At 43.8% G+C, this 24914-nt stretch overlaps 1 protein-coding gene across 1 annotated transcript; it reads right to left on the reverse strand.

The window, feature by feature from the left end:
* Window positions 1–6325: 6325 nt before the first annotated feature.
* LOC118089419 (vitamin D3 hydroxylase-associated protein) lies at window positions 6326–24896 on the reverse strand. The gene is made up of 15 exons (XM_035124064.2): window positions 23274–24896; window positions 21167–21280; window positions 19745–19888; window positions 17882–18015; window positions 17345–17551; window positions 16315–16355; window positions 15546–15670; window positions 13870–13995; window positions 12848–12945; window positions 11292–11391; window positions 11057–11100; window positions 8749–8788; window positions 7465–7573; window positions 6807–6952; window positions 6326–6689 (listed from the first exon to the last, which is right to left on the reverse strand). Exons 1-15 carry the CDS (start codon window positions 23481–23483, stop codon window positions 6561–6563), a joined length of 1767 nt encoding a protein of 588 aa, XP_034979955.2. The 5' UTR covers window positions 23484–24896; the 3' UTR covers window positions 6326–6560.
* Window positions 24897–24914: the final 18 nt, after the last annotated feature.

A 24914-nucleotide genomic window follows, 5' to 3' on the forward strand; every position in this document is an offset into this window, starting at 1 on the left:
AGAGACTCCACGTCATTTGCCAATCGTCAGTGAATCCTCCCAAACATTCCAACATTCTTCTGAGCTCTTAATCTTAGCAGTACAAGTTCCACCTGTTCCTTTCTGTATTCCAGGGTTTGTTTGTTTTTTTATTTAAAAAAATCCCTTATCATCTTTCCCAGGGGTGTGTGAGCATGAGGGAGACAATTGCAAGGTAGTAGAGGACATCAAGCCCAACTCATCAAATAAGATCGTGAGCAAGTGAAATTAACTTCCATGGCAACATGTGATGAAAATCTATATGTGCCAAATGATAGCTGAGGTGCTGGTGGCAGTTTCAGGAACTGTCACAAATGGACTCTAGATAAGCTAAGAGGCACATCTGGGGGATGAGTGGATGAATGGAGGGAGGGAGGGATGGAGGGATGGAGGGACTTGTTTACTTACTTCTGAAGATCACAGAGTGGTTTACAATATAGACATACATGCTAAAATAATAAACAAAAACAATAAGCCCACACACACAGTTTAAGAGGCCATAGATTCATAGCTGCCAAGTTATCCCTTTTTTTAAGGGATTTTCCCTTATGCTGAATAGGCTTCCTCGCGAGAAAAGGGAAAACTTGGCAGCTATGCATAGATTGTTTAATTAGCCAATGCCTGGGAGAAAAAGCCTGTTTTTGCCTGGCACATAAAAATATGCAACAAAGGCACCAGGCAAGCCTCCCTGGGGAGAGCATTCCACAAGCAGGGAGCCACCACAGAAAAGGCCCACTCTAGTGTTGCCATTGTCCAGACATCCTGCGAAGAAGGGCCTCAGATTATGATCACAGGGTGGCTTTAAAACCACTACTTTGAATTGGGCCTAGAAACTAATTGGCATCCAATGCAGTTGGGCCAGGATTGGTGCAATATGCTCAAACCATCTTATCCCAGTGAACAACTTGACCACCGAATTCTGCACCAGCTGAAGTTTCTGAACTGTCTTCAGAGGCAGCCCCATATAATATTGCATTAATCTAATCTAGATTTACTGAACCAGAGCTACAATTCTCAGAGAGGTTTAAATAATCCTGAAATCCTGGGAAATGTAGTTTGGTGTGTGGAATGGGGTCTCTCAGCACCCTTCACAAGTTACAGTTCCCAGAGATCCCTGGGGAAAGGGGTTGTTCATGCTGCTTTAAATGTAGGGTGCAGGTGGGGCCTAAACTGAGGTATGGCAAACTGTTAGCAGAATCTCCATATTTGGGGGGGGTATGAATCCTGTGGCCCATATGTGTAGGGTAAATAACAAAACGATCCCCTGGATGCAGGGCTAAACTCACTCTCCAGCAGGAGAGAGCCCCCAATAGCAGCGTTCAAACTCACAAAACTCAAGCAGTTATATAATTTGGGAATATAGGCTTTTCATATATCATTTAGTCTGTAGCAACTCTCCCCTCTTTATGTCCTCCTTGTAGTGAACAGAGCACATAATGCTAAGTAAGTTTAAAATGCTTTACTTACACCATAGGCTTACTGTGACTTTGTGGGGGCCACCATTTGCTGCCCGGAGCAGCGTGCAGTGGCCCAGGAGTCAGGGGAACGAGGGATCACATCACACAATTGTTTGTGTGTATGAGCAAGGCCTCCCAGTCAGGCCGTGCATTTCCCACTGCAAAAACCAGCTTTCCAGACAGCCCATCAGGTGAGTGGGGGGAGGGGGGCTGGGCAAGGACCAGGACCACCTCCCCTCTTTAAAAGGGAGCAGTACCCAGCCTCTTGCCCGCATGGAGCCTCTTGCCAATCAATCACCTACGCTCCCACCCTGTTCTTGGTATGCATAGACCAGCCTGGTGATGAAGTCAGAGATGGAGAAAACCCTGCATCACAGCGACATGTGGAATGTGAGCCAGTGGTGAGAAGGGATGTGGAAAGATTAGTAAAGCTGAATTTCACATATTTATTCAAAATAGGCCGTCTAATCTTTCCGAGAGACTTCCAGAAGAGGAATTTCACTGTGCTTGGGAACAACATTTTATTTTTTATTTTTTTTAAATCACATATCCAATTTAGTGGAATAAGTTGGTCAGGCATTGTACCTACTACCTAGTGAGATAAGAGACTTCTTTATACTTCCCTCCTGCCTTGGCAAGTCTCTCCCCACCACATATTTTGCTCTTTGGTATATAACTTTTAAAGGCAGGAAAGGAAAACATTTTGCTGATCCAGAGATAAGATTTAATGGATTCCTAAGGTGTTTCTTTTAACAAGCCCATTTAAACATAATTGAAATAGTTTAATAATCTTACTGCAGACAGGCGAAGGAAGACAGTTTGGCATCTTGGGCTGAAAGTCCTGAGTACAAGGAATGTTTGGGTGGTGCTCATTATTGATTTTTATTTTATAGTATTTTGCACATAACTAAGAAAAAACAATTTTCCATAGCCATGAAATACAAAAGTTAATGCCTTCCCCCCAAACATTAACTGGTTTAAAGATATGTTGAGGGCTCCTTTGACTGTGGTCATCCAGCAAAATTCTATGATTAAGCACAGTGTTGACAAAATTGGCAACACCCACATTGGCTTTATATTCTTTTCACTTCCAGTATTCTTCATCAAAGATTTTTGTGCCACCTTAAACTCTGGTTGTTTTTGCTTCTATAGTAATCACAGCTTCTGTAGTTACTCCTCTAAGAACTGTTACAGTATAGCACAGTTAAACAGTATATTTTGAGAGTTGAGACGAAACAACACCAGGAGGACACCATACCGACTGCTCCTACTATAAGAGAAGGCAATGGAAGACTTTGACCTATGTACATCCATACTTTGCTCTAAAAATGGCATCTCCTTTTTCCCAGATAGAAATGCAGTCAAGGATAAAGATTTGACCAGTCATAGACAGCAGGAATGGCTGACCTTTGGCCCTCCAGATGATACTGGACCACAACACCCATCATTCTTGTGTGGGATGTAATCCATTGGTGCAGTTAAATGCAACTTTCTTATTTCCTTAGAATGGACACAGGGAGGGGGACATCCAGTCAGTGTAACTTCCTGTTCCACTGGTCTGGAGCTTCCTCCCCCTGCGTGTGATCTGGGAGATGAGTGTGGCTCTGGCTGACTCCATAAAAAGAGCCAAGTCATGTAGCCATTTTCTCAGTCTTGACGTTGTCTTGCTCCAGTGTTGTTTTGTTCTATCTTTTGCAGCCATGCTGCTCTCCTGCAGCCATGTTGTTGTCTTAATGTAATTTTGCTGTCTGCTGGCTCTCGGCCAGCAGCACGATAGTTCAGTCTCCCTATGACATGAACTCACACAGCTTCTTTGTGTAACTACCAAGTAAAGTCTGCCTTTCAGGGATCAAATCATGAACTGAAATGTGAGTAAACCTTCTGTTACTTTACTCAGAAACTGACTCTTGTGTCTTTATTCTTTTAGGAGGGATAAAAGGGGACACCAGAAAATAATCTTAACTAAGAGATTCAAACATATCTGCAAACTAGCTTCCAGCTATATTGAGGGGAATCTGCTCTGCTACATCACTTACCAGCATGAGTGAAGGAAGGATAATACTTATTAAATATATCCCTTCCTACAGTCCTTAACATCCCCACACCTTGATCACTGGCCAAGCTGGCCTGGGCCGGTGGAAGTCCAGCATCATCTGGCAGTCATATGATTACAGTTTAGGGTATTTCCGGCAGCTCCCCAATCTTTGGTCCATTCGGTGAGGGGGGTTAAATTAAATTACCTTCTTGTTTCACTAACTGATGCCACCTGCCATAGAAACAACGGAGAAAGAAAGAAGCAAACTAGTAGCAACTACCTTTTAAAAAGGTAAATAGCACCCAACTGCCCACAGGTCCCTATGTGAACTGCTCAACTCCACAATGCACCTCCAGTTAATTTTATTATACTTGATGCATTTATCAATTTTCTTCATTGTACTTGTGGCCCACCCTTCAGCAAGCACTCCCACATGTGTCCACTTCTACACCTTGGTCATCTCAAACTAAGCCCATTGCTTTGCCTGCAGAAAGTGGCATGGAAGACAGAGAGGAATGCCTGTCACTGCTATGGGATGGGTAGGAAGCCCCACACAGTGGGCATCACACGGATAAACGATTTCCCGGGATAGCCTTCATTAAAAGCTGGGTCCATTCGGCAAAGAATTCTGCACAGTAAGTCTGTGAAGAAAATGTTGGTGAAGCTGCAAGTAAGAGAGAGGTTCTAGACACCCATAAACTTTGTTCTTTTAGGGTGATTACATTGCCACCTTGTGGCTAATTCCAAAAAGTGCACAGTCTCGAAGCAATATCCCAGTAGTCCCTTAGTGCATTTTAGAAGTGGAATTGAAAATAGACCATGCACAGTGGCGTGCAAAGAAATATTTCAGAGGGGAACCATTAGGTACAGAGGCACCAGCTTGTGAGGGCCTTTGGTGGGGGGCAACACCGCTCACATGAGCGGCATTCTCTCCCTTATGGAACGTTGCCCTGGGGAAAATGCAAATAGAAATTGGATAGAAGGAGTTATGCTACCTAAGCAGACTAACCCTAATCCACACACATACCAAGGATGGGCTGATCATTGTGTCAAGCACAAATAGGAAGATGGTGAGGTGTGGGAGATGGAGGTGCCCGCAGGCAGGTGTTGGGTCTTTGGTTCTTCACTGTGTAGCCTTCTCCAAATTGGAACAAAGAGAGAACAGCTTTTGTATAGATTAGGATGCAACATTATCCATTTCCAGAATCCACTGCCAAAATCCAGGTTTGCCCCACTGTTGTCCTCTCCACATCAATGGAAGAAGCCATTAGGCCCAGAGTAAGTAAGTCCAGATTGCTTGCACCACAATTCCAGGTTGATCTTCACACCTCACATCTACAACCCCACCCTGAATCTTGGTTCTTCGCTTCCAAAAGCAAACACCACCCACACAAATGTGTCGAGGCCCGTCCTAGCCATAGAGGCTAGTGGCGCGGTGAACCATGGCACCGGGTGCTGGAGGGCGCTGGAGGGCAACAGGGAAGTGGTCCAGGGGCAACGGCTTGGCGGCTGCAAGCCCGGGTGCGCAGTGGGGCGGGCAAGGGGGCTCCTGAGCTTGCGCAGGGTGCCCTTTCTCTCTCCCGCCCAGGCCGGCCTGGCCCCGCCCCACCCCTCCCGTGCCAGCCGGGCGCAGCAATTGGCTGCATGGCATCGCCGCCCTTCGTGAGGGGGTTTCCGGCACGCCTCTCGGTGGGCCGCCCCTCAGGTGCCATGGCCGCCCTCCCGCTCGCCCTGCTCCTTGCCTCTCTCCCACCCACCTGCTGCGGGTTCGAGTCCCAGCCTCGGCATGGTGGGTCAGGTCGGGTCGGAGACATGAGGAGGATGAGAGGCCGGGCGCTGCGCAGCACCCCCCCCCAGCAGAGGCCTCCGCACCGGAGGAGGAGGAGGCGGCGCCCCGGAAGACAACCAGGCAGCCCGGCCTGCCCACTGCAAAACCTCTGAGCCCGGCCCGCCCTCGGCGCCCGGCCCGCCAGTGCCATGTCCCTCCTCTGTGTCCGCGGTGAGACCGGGGGAGGGGCGGCGGAGGGACCATTGCACCACGGCACTCGATGTGGTTAAAACGGGCCTGAATGTGTCTATTCTGATATGTGTTCACTAAGCAGTTGCTAAGGATATTTGCCTTGATATCAAGGGAGCTACTAATTTTCAGTCTATCTGAATTATATACACTTAACTTTAAGATGAAAGGATAGGGTAGAATTAAGAGGTTTGTTTTATATCATTGCAATAAAGAATGGCTGTATCACAAGCATAGATGCCTCTAACAAGCACTGCCTTACTAGGTTGCCCCTGGTGCTGCTGCTTTGCTAGGGTGGCCGTCTTACTAGAACCATGGTTAAAGAATACAAAGATGTAACTCTAGCTTTTTTTCCTTAAATGAAAGCAGACACAGTGGGAAGCCACTTACTATTGGGCATCCAGTGAAGGAGGAGAAGATTAACCTTTTCTTCCCCTGCACATTCCTCAAAAACAATCTTTCTTGCTGCCATTAATCTCAGGAACAAAAGTTCTCATTTGCTCAGTGGGAGTTTAGCCTAGCTTTCCCCTTGATATGCTAGTCTGTATCTTGAGAAGTGGTGTGTTCACTATGCATTTGAACAACACTTAAGATACATCATAACCAAATTGTGCGTAATCGTTCCTGAAATCAGTAACAGATTTTTGCTTATGCTTCATTTCAATTATATGCCATTTGCAATCAAGATGGTGGACTCAACCTATCAAAGCTTAACTGATTTTTTGGTTGTTTATAATTCCTGAATAATGCCAAGTATGAGGTCACTGTATTCTATATATGAGAGTATATTCTGAATATAGAAACATGTGATCATGTACAATTTGAAGTATAGTACAGTGCAAGCACAACATCTGCTGTTTGTGAGAACTAGGCCTTAGTCATAAATGGCCTCCTGTTGAGTAGGATGAGTTGTATTTAACAAATAACCATGCCTTAACCTGCATTTTAACATATTTAAGAAGTGAACTTGGAGATGTTCTAACCCTCGCTGTGCTAGGTTGCATTGTTCTATCCATTAGTATTGATGCTATAATCATTTGGGGGTTCTCCTCTCCTGAACGAGAGTCTCGACCTCCTTCATGAACCGAAGGCACAGCTCCTCTTGCCAAGGCACAGCCACACACTGGACAGCCACAGGGAGCCCAACAGCATCGCTGACAGCCTGAAAATGCAAAAAGACAGGAGAACACAACAGCATTAGAAAACTTCAAGGTATAGTTAGGTAGCATGGGGACTGGGAAAAGGCAGGTGGGTTTTTTTCTGGTAAATGTGCGCCGACCTCTTTCATGCGCTTGTCCCAAGGGTCACCATAATGCCCTCTGTAGTGTTTGAGCTCTTCTTCATCAGCATGGGAAACAGTGGTGACTGGCACAACTCCAGCAGGGAAGTTCAGGAGGTTGTATAAATTGGTGTAGGATGTAGCAGCTGAAAGTACAGAAAAGCTATAAATAACGTGTTCTGGTTTTGTTGTGTTTTTCAATTTAAGCAAGACTTTTGCTGCTGTTTAGAACTACTCTGGAGAGAAACCATAGCTAACTGAGATTTCCCCCCATTTAAATTAAGCCTAAACCAGAGGCAAAACAAGGCAACATGGTGCCCTCCTGATGTTGTTGGACTACAACTCCCATCAGCCCCAATCAGCATGAGCCAAACTGCTTACAGGTCCATGAGTGAAACTGCTCAACTTCACGATATGCTTCCAGTTAATTCTCTTATTTGACGTGTGTATCTATTTATTATTTGCACTTGTAGCCTTCACCAAACGGCACCACATTCGTACATTTCGATCCCTTGGTCATCTTGAGCTTAGCATGTTTTTGGCATGTAGGAAGATACAAAGGGAGTTGAGAAACAGGCGAGAATTTATGTTACTGCTATGGAAAGGCGGGGAGGCCACATGTCAAACAACGTATACATTACTGGGACACAGATAATACCAAATAGTTTCCCGGGATAGCCTTCATTGAACGCTGGACCCAAAGCAGGGCAGAGAATGACATCCAGTTTCAGTTTCCTCCATTCGGCGAGGAATTCTTGACGATACATCTGTAAAGAGAATATGGGTAAAGTTGGAAGCAAGAGAAATTGTGAGCATACAGAAACTTTGTTATTGGAATGACTAGATTGCCACCTTTGTTTTATTTATTATTTATAAAAAATATAAATACCCAGAAAAAATACCATAGTGGTTTACAGCAATTAAAATACCATAAGAACAACCCAAAAATTAAAAGAGATGCCTTTAACATAATTATCTTATTATCTAAAGCATCTGCTAGAGTCTGGCGGCAAAGAAACAACTTTAGCAAACCCTTGAAAGTCAATACAGAAGGCACCTCTCTACTGGAGGAGCTTGTCACAAGAGTAGGCAAACAACTCTGAAGGCTCAGTTTCTTGTCAAATGAGCCTCACCAATCTGGGGGGGGGGGGCAAGAGATGATGCTTCTACAGATGACCTCAGTGATCCAGCTGGGATATAAGCATTGTAGCTGATAATGGAACAAGATCTCTTCCAAAATAGCAGTCTGCCACAGCCTACAAGCAATACCCCAGTAGAAAATACACACACTACCCATCAAGTATGAAGGATCTCTTAATGCATTTTAGAAGTGAACTAGAAAACAGACCCCCTGCCCTTCATATCTGAGTTTAAAATGTGGTGTTTCTGATAAGTGCCAAATACAAAAGATCTCAGGTGAAGCAACTCATAGAGCTGTTTTGTAAAGTATCATACTTATATGGAAATCCATTCTGTGTCAAAATAATAATAATGGTTGAACATCCATATATGCATAGCTCACTGGACATGATTAGATGGTAATCTAATTATTGTAAAGGTAAAGGGACCCCTGACCATTAGGTCCAGTTGTGACCGACTCTGGGGTTGCGCGCTCATCTCGCATTATTGGCCAAGGGAGCCGACGTACAGCTTTCAGGTCATGTGGCCAACATGACAAAGCCGCTTCTGGCGAACCAGAGCAGCACATGAAAACGCAGTTTACCTTCCTGCTGTAGTTATTTATCTACTTGCACTTTGACATGCTTTCGAACTGCTAGGTTGCCAGGAGCTGGGATCGAGCAACGGGAGCTCACCCCATCACAGGGATTCGAACCGCCGACCTTCTGATCAGCAAGCCCTAGGCTCTGTGGTTTAACCCACAACGCCACCTGCGTCCCTATCTAATTATTGTATGAAGCCTTAATAGTAAACATAAACTCACCGCTACTTCCACATTGTGGTTCCATAGGTTTTTTGCTGACCTGCAACATTGTAAATAATGAAGAGATGACTGCCTAGCAGAAAGAGAAGTACTCAAGAGGGGGGAAACAGGATGGTTCCACCGTGGCTCTGCAACAGTGTACAAAAAAGGGATGCCACCCACCCTGTGCTGGTTAATGTTCATTGGCTATGTCAGTGATGGGCAACCTTTTGAGCTTGGTGTGTCAAAATTCGCCAAAAAACCGAGCATAACTTGGGTGGTGTGTCACTTCGAGAGAAAAAAAACACAATTTTGCGATATTTATAGTTTAAATAAAAAAATGTATAATTGTAATTTTCCCCCTTCCAATTTTGGACTATCGGAGTTCTACCTGCCGCACACGCATATAATAAAAAATCCCATCTATACAGGAATGGCGCATTAGATTGGTGGAATACATGAATTTAGCCAAATTAACAGCAATAATCAGGAGGATCCCCAAACAGAAAATTAAAGAAGAGTAATGTAATATGTAGAGGACTATTTTCGCAAACAAGGTATCAATTCAAAATGGGTGATATGTTTAGAGTAAATGCATAAGTTGATTAAGTAAATGGGAAGCATAAAGAAGTTTGTATATGGCATAGAATTTAAACGGTTAGGAAAAGCCTAGTAAAATTGTATAAGAGAGAGAACCGAATTTAAATGTTTGGAAGCTATTTATAATTTGTAATTCTCTTTTGTTTTCTTACTTTTGCACCTTTTTTGTTTTTGTTCCTTTTCTTTATCTATTTTCCTTTTTATTTTTGAATTTTTTTGGAAATTATGTTTGATTATATTGGACCTTATTTGATCATGTTTGATTGAGTTCAGTCAGATTTGATTATGTTATGTTTATGTTATGTTATGATTTATGTTATGTTATGTTTTTCTATATTTTAACCTGAAATAAAATAAAGTTTCTTTTTAAAAATAAGAATAAGAATAATTGTAATATATAACAGTATTTAATAAACCAAAAACTAATTATTTAACCTAACCAAACAAAAAAACCCTTATTTATCACAAAGTGCCCAGAGTTGTTGAGCTTTTTGGGGGGAGCTGATGACCAAAGTTTTGGAGGTTTTTTTGGGGGGTGCAAAAGTTGCTTTGCTTTTGGGGGGGGTGCCCAAAAGCTGCTGTGCTTTTTTGGGGGGGAAGAGAACAGAAAAAGGACAAATAATACCTTCACTGGAACTAACATGCAGCACCGACATAGTCTGCCAAAGCGCCAGAAAAAAACAGCATAGAAAGGGTTAAAAACCAATCTCTGGCTACCATCAACAACAACAAAAAGATATGGGTTTTAACAGCGGAGACAAGCTGTAGTGTGAGGAGGAGCAGGAGAACAAATGGGAGGGGGAAACAACAACAGCGCAAATGGGCCGATGGGGCGCGTGCCAGCAGTGAGGGCTCTGCGTGACACATCTGACACGCGTGTCATAGGTTCGCCATCACTGGGCTATGTGGTAATTCACAATCAAGCTCTTCATAAGAGATTAAAAGAGGATTGAGTCAATCACTCCGTGGGACTGGAAGGGATGAGGAACCAGACTCTCCTGCTTTGTGCCTCATGACCTCTGCAACACTTTGCAGCCTCCCAAAGATGCCTGCTGTCATATGAAAGGCATAGCAGAATAGCACCAAAGCTAAAAACATATTGCATTAACCTTAAAGTTGCCTGCCAAACTATAGAGATAAATGGGACCTGAAAGCATCCAGATTTCCTTACAGACAGCATTCCTATGTGACTGAAGTTGCCAACATACAGTCCATTTGCTGGATACTACACTCTCCCTTTCATCTGTATCTACTTCCTGAAAGGCAGTGATAGGGAACCTGCAGCCCACCGGATGTCATTAGATCCCAACTCCCATCAGAGCCAACCAGCATGTCCAACAGTCAAGAATAACAAGAGTTGCAGTCTAGCTACATCTGGAGGGGCCAAGCATCCTCATTGGTGCTAGAAGGTGATGAAACTTTATGTTTTACAGGAGAAGTGGACAACCTGTGGCCCAAGGGCTGCACATGATCCTTGACATATTTTTATTTGAACCTCAGCCTAATTACAAATACTGTCTGAAAGTGATCAGTTCCGTCCTCCAAGAATCTGTCTCTTCCCTGGCAGTTTGCTGGGCAAAGAGGAAGCAGGATAGAAGAGGGTGTTGGAAGAGGAAGAGGAAGAGGAAGGAAATGGCAAGAAAAATACTCAAAGTTGCATGTGCCCCCCAACAGATTACCCTCAAGGCTAATGCCACCAATGATAATCTTTAAACCAGATGTTTCTTACCCAACTCCACATAGCGCATTGAGATCTCTGGCAATCCGAGGGTACTGGAGAGAAATACATGCTTAGTTTCATTGTGAATCCCCAAAAATCACATCGTTGGTGTTGAATACAGAGCAGTCACCTCACCATCTCTTTGACATGTACTACCCTTACTCCATCCAGCCATCCTACCCTATGCTTGTCAGCATCTTAAAGCATGTGCAATTGCAGTGAAACAAAGGAGCCAAATACTTACTATAGGTTTCAAGAGGAATGCAAAAATTCTCTTCACTAGAATGGGAAGACGGTAACAATTAATCTGGGATTTCAAATTTGGGTCCACAATGTCTCCTTTGCTGGAAGATGAAAGAAGGGGAAAAAATCAAGTTTTTCAGTTTTTATATCTGAATTTACATCGCTTGACCTGGGAAAGAATTTAGGTTCCTGAGAATTCCAAGTGAGAATAAACTTGGAATGATGCCTTCCTGATTTCCTAACTTACAGATAGTTCCATAGCTCAGCAATCAACCACCTGCTTTGCTCACAACAAAACAAAATTCAGCCCTGATATCTACATTGAAAAGGTGCTCAGGTAGCAAGCCTGTGAAAAGACCTCTGTTATCTTGGGTGGTCTTTGCCAGTAGCACTGACTTAGAGAGACCAATAGACTCATTCAGTGTTATAGCTCATGGCTGCCTAACTTCTTATACAGTACAGTGGAACCTCGGTTTACGAACACCTCGGTTTACGAATTTTCGGTTTACGAACAACTGTAACCCGGAAGTAAGTAAACCGAGGTGTCCGAGGCCTCCACAAAGGCCTCAAGACTGGGCCGCAGCTGCGGAGGCGTTCCTATGGCTCAGCGAAGGCCCGGAGCCTTCCGCAGCTTCGGAAGCACTCCCAGGGCCTCTCCCTTCCCCCCCACTCACACATTTCTGGGCCTTTCCTGGACCTGGGGCTTCCGGCAGCCAAGCGTCCTTGGCGGGACGATGCAGAAGCAGGGCGATAAGGCTGAGGCTCTTCGCCTCCCAAGGTCCCTCTCCCCTCACTTCTTGTTTGGAGTGATGGCCTTCTCGGCCGGTTCCGGGCTTCCTCGCCCTCTCCTCCGGGGCACCGGAGTTCCACTGAGCACGTTGCCCTAGGCTACAGGGCTCCGGGGCTCCTCCCGGCTGATGGCCGGGTGCCGATGGCTGGGCGCGCTCTGGCTCTGGTCCCGGGCTTCTGCGTTCGCAGGGTGTGTGTGTGACAACCCCCAACCAAGCCACTGGGCTCCATGGGCTTCCCCCCACCTCTTGTGGGGTGGGGGCGGCGGACTCTGTGGATCGGGGCCGCGGACACGCCGGCTGCTTTGCCCGAGGTGAAGTAAAATTCGTGTTAACTTGCTGTTTTAGGGGGTGTTTTTCATCTTCTGGAACAGATTAATCCACTTTCCATTACTTTCAATAGGAAAGTTCGCTTCGGTTTATGAACACTTCGGTTTATGAACAGACTTCCGGAACCAATTGTGTTCATAAACCGAGGTACCACTGTATTGCAAAGTTTGCGAAGCCAAAGTTGGTTTATCCTCTTGGCTCCATTTGGCTATGTGATTTGCATCGTACACCTTATTATCTAAGACTTTTAATAAAATGAACTTTTCCTATCCCTGAGTTTTTCCTAGCATTAAACATACTATGATGAAAATCAGTTATTTATTAATGTGCCGATTATCATCACAAAAGCTATCCTGAGCATCACGCTTTTCCAGCGCATGGCTATAATAGCAATGTTATCAAGCAACAGCCATGTTCACATACCAGAACGTCTACTTACAACTTGTCCAGCAAATGTGCACATCCATCGGAAAATAGGCCTTTGGTGTAGAGCTCATCAACCACATAATTAAGCCGAGGAGGAACAAAGGGGATGAGCTGCGAGGAAAAGATAACAGCTTTTATTTGACAGCAGGCAAAATTATATGAGCTGCACATAAGGATTATGTAATCCACCCCACTCTTTAATAGATTCAGAGAGCTCTCCGAAAGTGTTGAGGAAAATGAACCAAAGTTCTAGTAAAGGGTTGGTTGGTTAGAAGTGCAACAGGAATGGGAATTTTCTATGCTCTCTTTTGCAGCTAATTTGCCCCAGAAATTGTAAGTCCTGGGCCTATTATGTTCTTCATGTATACCCCAGATAAATTTTGACCACCACAAACAAGTGTTTAAACAAAATGCCGCGCAGATACATTCTGAGGACCAGAATTTAGCTGCAGTTTCTTACGGAGGGTACTCTCTATCGCTTGCACAGGTTTGTTGAGTTGTGTGGATTGGTAGGCCACTGTTTGTGCAATAAATTTCCCACATAGGAGGTTTCCACACTCTCTGTGTATAAAACTGTGCATCCATGTGAACAACTAAAATATGTGTTAGAACCAAGTGTGCACATGTGGTGAAAGATATTCATGTTCATCGAGCATGACACTATACATGTATTTGTCCTGCACAGAATTCCTAACTGTAGATAAATGGCATATTTGAATGGCAAATTTGATGGCTGAATCTTGCACAATTTTACAGCTCTTCTATTACCGTATGCAAATGCATACATAAGAAATCTAATATTTTTACAATTGCCAGGTTCACATACTGTGCTTGTTTTCATGAATATATAGCAGGGGAAGGCAAGGAGAATGTCTGGATGGAAAACACATTGTGAGAATTGGGCTTCATTCCCCCACCCAATAACAAAAACTGACAGTGTTCATCACATGACCGTAGTAGCTGGGGCAAAGTGTCAGAGATACAAACAAACTCCTAGAATGGAATTTGGGTGAAGAAATTAAGAAACAGACATACTGTATGCCCTCTGAGTTGAAGAAGATTTTTGGTTTCCCGAACAGCCCTCCTCATGCTGGGAGATGGCTGGATATAGCCATCGTCTTCATAGTATCCAATCCGTAGGGTCTTTGAACTGCTGTATATCTGGAAGAAGATGAGGAAAATAGGAACTTCTATTTACAGGTGGCCATTGAAACATATAAATAGCTTCCAACCACTTTTATAAACCACATCATGGATCCCTGCAGTGGGATTGTTTCTTCAACACTGATCAAAAGATTTGGAAGGTGACAGAATATAGAATGTCTTGAAGGTTTTCTAGATTTCCAGGTGAGGATTGCTACAAGTAAGGCTGCTTGTGTCCTTGAGCTCCATGGCCTGTTTAAATTTATTTTTATTTGGAATGGTTTTAAAGCCAGTTGGCTCAGCTGTTGATGTTAATTGCCACATACAAGCAAGGAGCAGATCTGTTTTATCTGTTTTACTCTTATGTGGACTTAAAAGCCATATATTTTAATTGGAGGACAAGCGCTGGGAGAACAGCTGTTTTGATTCAGTGTTTAGCATTCAGCTGATAAAGAATGTTTGGGAGCTAATCTCCACCAAAGGAGACCCTGAATTTTTAACAGTTCTAATATGGTAACCACACAAGCACAGATCAGCAGTACTTCAGGAAAATCATTCAGAACTCTATTGCCAAATTTAGCCCAGAAATCTATGCTGGACTATTGTGAATCAGCACCTGGTGCAGCTGGAGAAAGGGAGGCAAAGGTAACTGCAAGGCTATTGTGGCAGGATGAAATTAATTTGTCTTATATGCATAGCCTTGGTTCTTTACATAGCAAGAGTGCAATAAATGAGGCTGGAGATGACTTATGGAGATGACAAATTAAATGGCCTTGGTCCTGTATACCTAAAGGAGAATCTCCACCCCCATTGTCCAGCCCAGACACTGAGGTCCAGCGCTGAGGGCCTTCTGGCGGTTCCCTCGCTGTGAGAAGTGAGGTTACAGGGAACCAGGCAGAGGGCCTTCTCGGTAGTGGCGCCTGCCCTGTGGAACGCCGTCCCAGCAGATGTCAAGGCAATAAGCAACTATTTTACTTTTAAGAGACAACTGAAAGTGGCCCTGTTTAGGGAAGTTTTTATAGTTTGATGCTGTATTGTTTTTAATATTCAGTTGGAAGCCACCCAGAGTGGCTGGGGAAACCCAGCCAGATGGGCGGGGTATAAATAAATTAGTAGTAGTAGTAGTAGTAGTAGTAGTAGTAGTAGTAGTATCCCAAGTAAGACATTTTGCTACATATTCCTCCAATGAAAGCTTAGCTAACAGATTGATTGGTTCAGAAACTTTTCTTCCGAATCTTTCATGTGCCACAAGAATAATATTGCAAAGTATTTGAAGTTGATCAAAATGATAAGTGTTACTGAAGAAGCTATGGGGCACTGGGTCAGCGGAGAAGTTAATGGGCTGAGTTTGAACTGATATGATGAAATTGATACATCAGGATTCAATTAAATGGCAAAAATATTGACTGATGCAGAACTGCATCAGACCATACATTCTCAGTGTTATGATCATTATATAAATTATTTTAAAGGGTCTCAGGGAGAGCATCATTCATTGTTGACCAAGGGGTTGTGCTGTCCATGGTGCTGAATGTTTCAGCTTCTCCCTCCTCACTGACACCACTTACCTCCTCTCTGAATGGCATAGGTGGTATTGAAGGATCAAGGGAGAATAACTCATCACACAGGAGCGCCTTCATGCACAGAACCAGGCTATCCACATCCCTTGCCATTGGGCCAATTGTTGCTGTAACTGCAAAGAAAATGGAGACATAGGAGGTGGAGGGGAGAAAGCATGTGGACTTTTATGCCCTAGTCTACATTCCAATAGTCAAGAAAGGGGGATGAACCACACAGGTCACTGGTACAACAAATGCATAACACACAGAAGGTCCCATGTTCAAACACAGGCACCTCCAGTTAAAACAGTCAAATAGCAGGGGATTTAGACAATACTGGGCTAAATGGACAAGTACTGTAGTGTGACCCAGAAAAACTGTTCTTAAAATTCCCAAGTTCACTTTCACAAAGTCAGGGACACAATGGATTTCAGTCTGAATAGGATACAGCTGTGATCCCTGCTCTTATTACCAAAAGTTCAAACTTTACACAGTTATTTAAGTTCAGAGCTACTATACTAATGATTTGGTTGGTTGGGATAGTCAACATGGTGACCAGATGATGCTGGATTCCAGCCCCCATCAGCCTCATTCAACATGGTCAGTGTGAGATAATGGAAGTTGAAGTCCTGAAATATCTAGAGAGACCACAATGGCTACCCCTGGTTTACAGCAAGGGGACTACACTATTTAAATAAACTCTAATGTAACTGAAAGGACATGCAAGTTCCTAGCATAGTTGCAGGTTCTTTTACACCAATGGGTAAAAATTACTTACCCGACTTCATACCACCAATAGGGGTAGCAAGACCAAGAGTGCTGCAAATGATGCAAACAAGAGGAAAAGAGTTGTAACTATCAACACAGTAGAAGATGATCCATGTTTCAGCTGCAAATCAGATGCAGGCATTCAGAAATGATACTAGAGTTTCAGCTACACTGGAGTTAACAATTTGCTGGCATGGTAAATATTACCATGAGAGTATTGTATTGAGCTGTATATAAAATGAGAGTATTGAGCTGTATATAAAATTGTTGTGTATCATGTATCAATTATAATTAAAATAATAGAAACATATAAATTTATATCCCACTCTTCCTCCTAAAGTGGCCCAGGGCATTTAAATGTAGCAGTAACAATTATGACAATAAACTTAGTTTTGCTCCAATTATCTCTGAATGCATAAAATTGGAATATTTATCACAGTCAAGGAAGGGTGTTAAATCCTTTGCAGCCCCAGGGGCCACATTCCCTTATGAGCAACATTCCTGGGGCCAAAGGCCCATGGTTGGCAGGGTTAGAAGTAAAAAGTGGCTGGACTGATGGATGGGACTCTTCTTTTGGTAATATAGGCTACATTCCAGCCACACAAAAGGCAGAAGTTTCTATACCCCCCCCCACACACACACACATGCATCTCTCCATCTCAGCAAACACAAGGTATTATGCTGCATGTACGGGGAGGGGGGAGGAGGCTTTGTTTCTGTAAAACAGCCATTGCATTTTGTGAAATAAAAATGCATTTTTTTTTAATTTAAAAAAGAGATGCATTCCAGCCAGCCAAAAGCAACTAAGGAGGACACAGTGCAGGACTGGTAATGGGAGTAGGCCCACATTTCGTCCCCAGACTCAAAGTTCCCCACTCCTGAACTACATTCAATATGCAAATTCAAAAAGCACTGGTTGTTTCTGCTCAAATGAAGCATCTCCCACTAATGCTAGACAAACATACATCCCATTAGCATTCACCTGTTTGACTATCTGCCAGCCCAGGACCAGTTAATTGAGTGAACTTTCCAGGACCCACCTCAGTCGATTACCAGTTGGTTTGAGTCCACAAAGCCCACAGAAACTTGATGGGAGCCGAATGCTTCCAGCGACGTCTGTCCCAAAGCCCAAGAGGGACCCTCCTCCTGCAATGAGTGCCCCTTCCCCTCCAGAGGAACCACCGGGACTTTTCTTGTGGTTCAGGGGATTGATTGTCTGACCGAAGATTAAGTTGCTGCAGTCATAGCTGAGTAAAATAGAAAGTGGGTGGACCATTAATGTTTCATAGGAGCTTTATGCCTTAGACCAGGCATCCCCAAACTGCGGCCCTACAGATGTTCTGGCCTACAACTCCCATGATCCTTAGCTAACAGGACCAGTGGTCAGAGATGATGGGAATTGTAGTCCAAAACATCTGGTGCCCCAAATCTCTCTAATGTCCCCCATAGTGTTTTTTGCTACATTAGAAAGCCAAGCTGCTCACAATTTTTATTTCCTTTTTCCTAGTACTATGGTATATTTGTAAAAAGAGAAAGCAACAGGGAGTTACAAAAGAAGAGAGTGAGCTAAAATATACTTAAGCATGCTTTGGGGAATGTTGGTCTTCACAAATGGTATTGCCCCCTGTTTCTTCAAAACTTTTACTATCACACTGTCGTCCTTTTCCACTTTGCCGAGAAAGTGCACCAACCCACACGTGGAGATGTGGCCCTTTGGGAGAAAACCAAACACAGCCGATTTAACATGATGAGGCAAACAATTCTAGAGCAGGCATCCCCAAACTTCGGCCCTCCAGATGTTTAGGCCTACAACTCCCATGATCCCTAGCTAACAGGACAAGTGGTCAGGGATGATGGGAATTGTAGTCCAAAACATCTGGAGGGCCGAAGTTTGGGAATGCCTGTTCTAGAGCTATGCTGCTTGGCCCACCAAGAACGAAACTGTTAAGCCTTATTGGTAAAATAGATGCCGTGAAACAAAAAAAAGCTTTCCCAGATCCCATGGGGATTGGCCCTGATAGAGAACCTTGACTGACTTATGGGTGGATGGATGGAATTTCTACACCACCCTTCATGCGAGGATCACAGAGCAGTGGACAATATAAAAACACAAAAATACACAACATAGTAACAAACAAAATCAATACTCTACCAACAGTTTAAAGGGCCATGTATTATTTAATTAGCCAATGGCCATATATTATTTAATTAGCCCAAGGCCCACCTTGATGGCCTGCCATGGACTAGGAGCAATTTAATAATAATAATAATAATAATAATAATAATAATAATAATAATAATAATAATACACAGAATTAGAATGGATTCTTGAATATATTACTCCCTAGGGACCCAGGTGGCGCAGTGGGTTAAACCACTGAGCCTAGGGCTTGCTGATCAGAAGGTCAGCGGTTCGAATCCCTATAACGGGGTGAGCTCCCGTTGCTCGGTCCCAGCTCCTGCCAACCTAGCAGTTCGAAAGCACGTCAAAATGCAAGTAGATAAATAGGAACCGCTACAGCGGGAAGGTAAACGGCGTTTCCGTGTGCTGCTCTGGTTTGCCAGAAGTGGCTTTGTCATGCTGGCCACATGACCTGGAAGCTATACGCCGGCTCCCTCGGCCAATAATGCGAGATGAACGCGCAACCCCAGAGTCGGTCACGACTGGACCTAATGGTCAGGGGTCCCTTTAGTACCCAATTACAATTCTCAAACATTCATTCATTCGATTTATTATATATCCCACCTTTCCTCCAAAGGACTCACAATGGAACAAAATGACTCTCCTCCCCATAATTATCCACCCAACAATACCTACTTGTGGAGTGGTTTAAGCTAAAAGACAGGGGCTGGCCCAAAGTGAGCCTCACAGGTGATCAAGGATTCGAATTCGAGTTGCCTCAACCCTACTCTGACATGCTACCTACTACCCCACACTGGAGTCATTTTAAAAAGAGCTATTTCAGGCATCCCCAAACTGCGGCCCTCCAGATGTTTTGGCCTACAACTCCCATGATCCCAAGCTAAGAGGACCAGTGGTCAGGGATGATGGGAATTGTAGTCCAAAACATCTGGAGGGCCGAAGTTTGGGGATGCCTGAGCTATTTCAACCTAACATTTGTGCATTCATAGTGAGAAGAACCAGGCAATCTATGTGACATGCACTCAGATGGCACATGCACACACAATTATGTATGCCAAATTTGGAAATGTATATTTCATTGGAATGTGATCATATTGTACTCCATTTCAGTTATCTCCCTTCTCTAGAGTTCCACAATGGCCAAAATGAAGCAGGCCATGCCCTCTATGTTAGCTGAAGCTGCTGTGAGGGAGGAGAAGCAATGTTTATGTTGCACCAATCAACATCGCAACTGATGCACAGACAGATCATCATAAGGAAAGTGGCGACCACATGTAAGGGTAAAAGGGGAATTAACCTTGCATCCAATATGGTCCTTAATGCTGACAGGAATCCCATACAGCAGGCCTTTCTCCTTTTGCTTCTTCACTTCCTGGAGCTGTTCCTCACAACCGTGAATAAAATCGGTCACACAGTTCACCTCCTGGGTCACTTCAAGAGCCTTGCCCGGGGGGGGGAGGGGGATAGGGAGAAAGAGAGCATTCACATTTAAAAAAATAATAATTCTGCAGTGAGTTCAAAATGTCATCATTGTCAAAAAACCTTGGAAGGTAAAGACTGTTAATTTGCTACTTGCAACTCCTAAGTTTAACAAACTGAAAAGTCATGTCAGTCATTTTGGCCCAGTAAAAGCATAATTGAGATTTAAAGGTAAAGGTAAAGGGACCCCTGACCATTAGGTCCAGTCATGACCGACTCTGGGGTTGCGCGCTCATCTCGCATTATTGGCCGAGGGAGCCGGCGTATAGCTTCCAGGTCATGTGGCCAGCATGACAAAGCCGCTTCTGGCAAACCAGAGCAGCACATGGAAACGCTGTTTACCTTCCCGCTGTAGCGGTTCCTATTTATCTACTTGCATTTTGGCGTGCTTTCGAACTGCTAGGTTGGCAGGAGCTGGGACCAAGCAACGGGAGCTCACCCCGTCACAGGGATTCGAACCGCCGACCTTCTGGTCAGCAAGCCCTAGGCTCTGTGATTTAACCACAGCGCCACCTGGGGCACTTGGTACAAATTCATTAAGAGTTGAGCCAGTGCAGGCTGGGGGACGTCTGTAGCTTGAGGGCCTTTTTCCCTCATGGGTAACCTTCCAGGAGCCACATACCGTAGGTTGGGCCAGAGTCAAAAATGGGTGGAGCAAAGTATGTGACCTTTGTCCACTGAATCACGTTTTGGGTACAAAAGAAGACGCACATCTCTCTCCAGCCAGGCAAGAAAAAGGCATTGTCACATTTCAATAACACATTCCAGACAGATAAAATCATTTGATCATGGAACAGGGCCATTGCGATGTGAATGGCCTGGGGAGAGTGCTTAGGGGTGTGACAGTGGTCTGGGATGACAGCATTTGGGTCCAGGAGCGAGAACTTACTCACTCCTGCCTAATGGCACAGTTATAGCCATGCTGTGCAGCATCAGGTGACAGGCATTGTTCTCCTATGAGCTCCAATACATTTCAAACCTTCAGCACTATCTGTTACTTGATTTTTTCCCCTATGCCCTTTGTAAAATGAGGACATTGGGAAAGGTTTAAACTAGGGTGAGGAAAAAAATAGATATCCCTATGACACACTACATTGACAGAGTCCCTGGGACTAAATGAGCAACAGCTACCAATTAGTACATAAAAATGGTGTATTATCTGTAAAGTCACTTGGTTGAACAGAACCGTATGTCAGAAGGCTTCCTGCTGAAGCAGTTGCAGCCACCCTGTTGCACTCACCTTCTTTACATAGGTATACAGGACACTCTCTGGAGAAAGTGTCTCCTCTCTAAGTTTCTCTGCCAGTTCCACAAGCGACAGGGAGAGAATAAATTCTGACTGGACTCCAGGGTTCTGTAAGAGGAGGCAGCTGTGTCAGAAGGAAATGCTTATCCTCACACATTGGGAATAGCCCCGTTGTAAAAGTCACTTTGGTCACAAGCTCAAAATTGGTCACAAGCTCAAAATTGGTCACAAGCTCAAAATTTGGTCACAAGCTCAAAATTTGGTCACAAGCTCAAAATTGTGAAACCGGAATGCAGCTCAAAATTGTGAAACCGGAATGCAGCTCAAAATTGTGAAACCGGAATGCAGTTTTGTTTTGGTCTCTCTCTTTTTAAGGTTAATTTTTCCCCATGATAGATCCAGGAAATAATAACCAAAACAAAATAGCAACAAAAACGGAAGTAGAATTTACAGACATTGTACATGCATCAGTCATAAGTTCCTCAAACAGTAAACCAAGGCAGTTGAGTGCCTATCCATTTGGAAGCAATCCCTAAAATAAGGTAAAGATTTCTATTTCCTCAGTAAATTTCTTAGTCAAGCAGAGGTACAAAGATATATCAAAGAAGAGAGAAATACATTTCTAAAAAGGTACCCAAAACAGCTCAAGGTCTTCTGCCATTTCACAGAATGGGGTCTGTATTACCTTTGCCAGAACTTACTAAGGCTGTGGACATATTAGCTGTGGACATGGTCACAGCAGCAGAGGTTGAACCACTGTGTGTGTGTGTGTGTGTGTGTACACACACACAACCAACCAACCAACCAACCAACCAACCATTCATATCTATTTATTCACATGAAAAAGCCTGTCTCTGGTTTCTCAGTTGCAGAGTTCTGAATAAAAGAACTCCAAAGGAGCGGGAATGCATAGTCCCACTTTATCTTAACAGTACAGAATTTGCAAGGTCTTCATACAATCCTAATACAATGTTGATTTCCCAGTGAGTGCTAGGATTATGCAGGTGGTGATGCAATCAAAATGGGACCTGTGTTGCAGATAGGGACATTGATGCTGCCTGTAATGAGGCCCCAACTCCCCATTTCAATTGTTTCTCCTATCTTGATCTTGCTCAAATTAGTGTGCACACTTGAAGTCAGGCGCTTGAATCAATGTATTTGCCAAATCTGTTAAACACTAATCTACAGTCCCTTTGAGGGTCACAGTCAAACCCTGGATCATCAGCTTGTTATTTCTGTTTATTTGTGGGATTATGAACTCTTGAGTAAGTGCAGCAGAACTATCTCCATCGGCAGTGGCTGGGGAAGCAGCCTCCCAACTTTTAATGCATGTTTCTCCACCCACAAATGCAAGACTGAAGCCTGCCTGTGACCAGCAGTTTCAGAAAAGAGAAGATTTTCTGTTTAGAGACAGGCTTTGGATACTGCTGCAAACATCACCATGCCCAGTCCGTGCTAATCCTAACAATTTGGGCACCGAGATCCTGGGTTCAAAAGCCAAAACCAGTCCATGTGGCCTGACACACTCTCAAGCTAGTATTGGAAGAATGTGGGACGTACTCTGGTGACTTTTAAAAGTAGGGTTTCATTTTGAATGGTTACGGGACTGGATTATGAAGTAAAAATCCATTTGTCCCAATACTCTTTTTTAAAAAAGAAACTATTGAAGAGACCAGTAACTTGTAACTGCTGCCTCCTGCCTTGTTTTTGCTGCATTGGAGATCAAGCCTAGGCCGTGTCATGGAGGCCCTGGGCTGCCCAGATGACAAGACCCCCCTCTCGGCCTCACTGATGTGCTCCAAAGGAAAGGAAAGCAATATACTGGGCACCAGCTGGGCTGCAGGAATTGCCAGAATGAGACGCACAAGATGCTGTCCGTCTTAGGGACTCAACATTAGCTCAGTGCAGCAGTACTGTATCTGCTTTGCATCCAGAAGGTCCCAGGTTTTATTTGAACCGCACAAAGTGGACACAATCCCTAGCAAACCAGACTGGGGTGCTCTCAGGTAGACACGATCACAGCCATTAAAAGTGAAAGATCTCATTTTCAGAAGAGGCCTTCATCTCTTTCCCCTGCACCCCACCCCCAATTAAAAGTTACCTTCTGTTTAAATTTCCAAATCACTTTTTCCATTTGTTCCAAGCTGTCGTCTCGCCATTGCCTGGCCTCTTCCATCTTCTGCAGAATCCTTTTGCGGGCCACCCATTTCCAAACCACAACCGCTGCTGCCGAACCACAGGCAACAGCAAGAGCAGCCTGAGGATATATTCCATCCCTGGGCAGGATCTCTATCAACTTCTCCTGGATCATGGCAAAGCCCTTCTCTCTGTTTTCCCAGTTTGCCTCTCTCTGACACTGGAAGAGGCTGGTGCTATTTAAGTATCAGTTCCTGAGCTATTTCACATTCCAAGAGACCCATCAACATATGGGCTCCCAAGGTAAGACTCCGCCCAAGGCATCCCAGAAATTTGACCTTTGATCTGCTAAAACAGTAAATCAAGGCTGTTTTCCTGCATGAGTCGACAAAGGAGCCCTTACAATTCTGAGCAGTCTCCTTCACATCAGATGTAACAAGCAACTACACCATTGCTCACTTCTTCTTTTAGGAGCAAAACAGTCATTATGATGACAACTCATTCCTTGTAAATAGACCCTGTACATTACAAAGATCAGGCACATAATTTTCCTCCTCTCATAAACTTGTGGAGTTTATGAATTTGGATAGAATGACTGCCGCAATAAGGAATGTACCAAAACAAAGACTAACTAAAAATGGGAATATGTAGATGATTATTTTAGGAAGAAAAATATAAAAACAGAATTAGTGGTTTGCTTAGCCTAGGGGATCACAGGGGAATTACAAGAGAAATGTGATAAGAAAGGAATGAATAAAAAGATAGGTTTCAGGATAACTGTAACGCAAGAAATGAGAGTTTGAGAGGTAAGCGATGTATTAAAGTTTGGAAGTGGATTTTATTTATATACGAGGTTTTGATTTATGTAATAAGATTTGGGAAGAAATTGTACTGATCTTTTTTATTGTATTGTTTTTAAAGTGAATTAATAAAGTTTATTTTTAAAAACCTAAAAATAAATTTAAAAAATCCTCCTCTCAGTGGAAACCAAGCCATCCCTCATATGCATCAAAGCACACACGACCTTTAAAAGCCTGAAGAAAATGGCTAGGAGATGGACAGACTTTGGTCTGTCTTAGCCAAGAGTAACAGTTACTCATTTCCAAACTTAAACTCATTTGCAGTTTATAAAATACTAACCTATGCTGCTGAGTAACTTACTATTGCATTTTCAACGAGCTCTTCTCCAATACCCCACACACAGCACTGAGGGTGAACCAAGTTCTCACACACTTTGCTCACAGTTAGCAAGCTATAAGCGCCCTACCTCCCCACTGGGCCGTGTGTGGCTATCTAATGGCTAGTAGACTGCAAGAAACCTTCAAATGGAAGAATTCACAGAAACACAATGCAATCTCTATTATGGTGCAACAATGGGGCCCTCTGAACTGTGCCACAGTTTACAGATGTTAGGTTGGCATTGGGAGTCTAGAAGAGGGCATTTCCCAATGTGCCTCTCCCTACGTGTCTTGTGCTTTTGTCAGCAGTTTAACTCTGGCTTTCTGATGGCTATGGTTTCACTGACACTTGTGGTTTTCTAGTTTGAACCTTTTGTTAATTTGTTACAAACGAAAAGCAGTGTATGAAGTTTTGAAAGAAGATGAAC

The sequence above is a fragment of the Zootoca vivipara genome, chromosome 7 (assembly GCF_963506605.1).
Source record: "Zootoca vivipara chromosome 7, rZooViv1.1, whole genome shotgun sequence".
NCBI classification, from domain to species: Eukaryota; Metazoa; Chordata; class Lepidosauria; order Squamata; family Lacertidae; genus Zootoca; species Zootoca vivipara.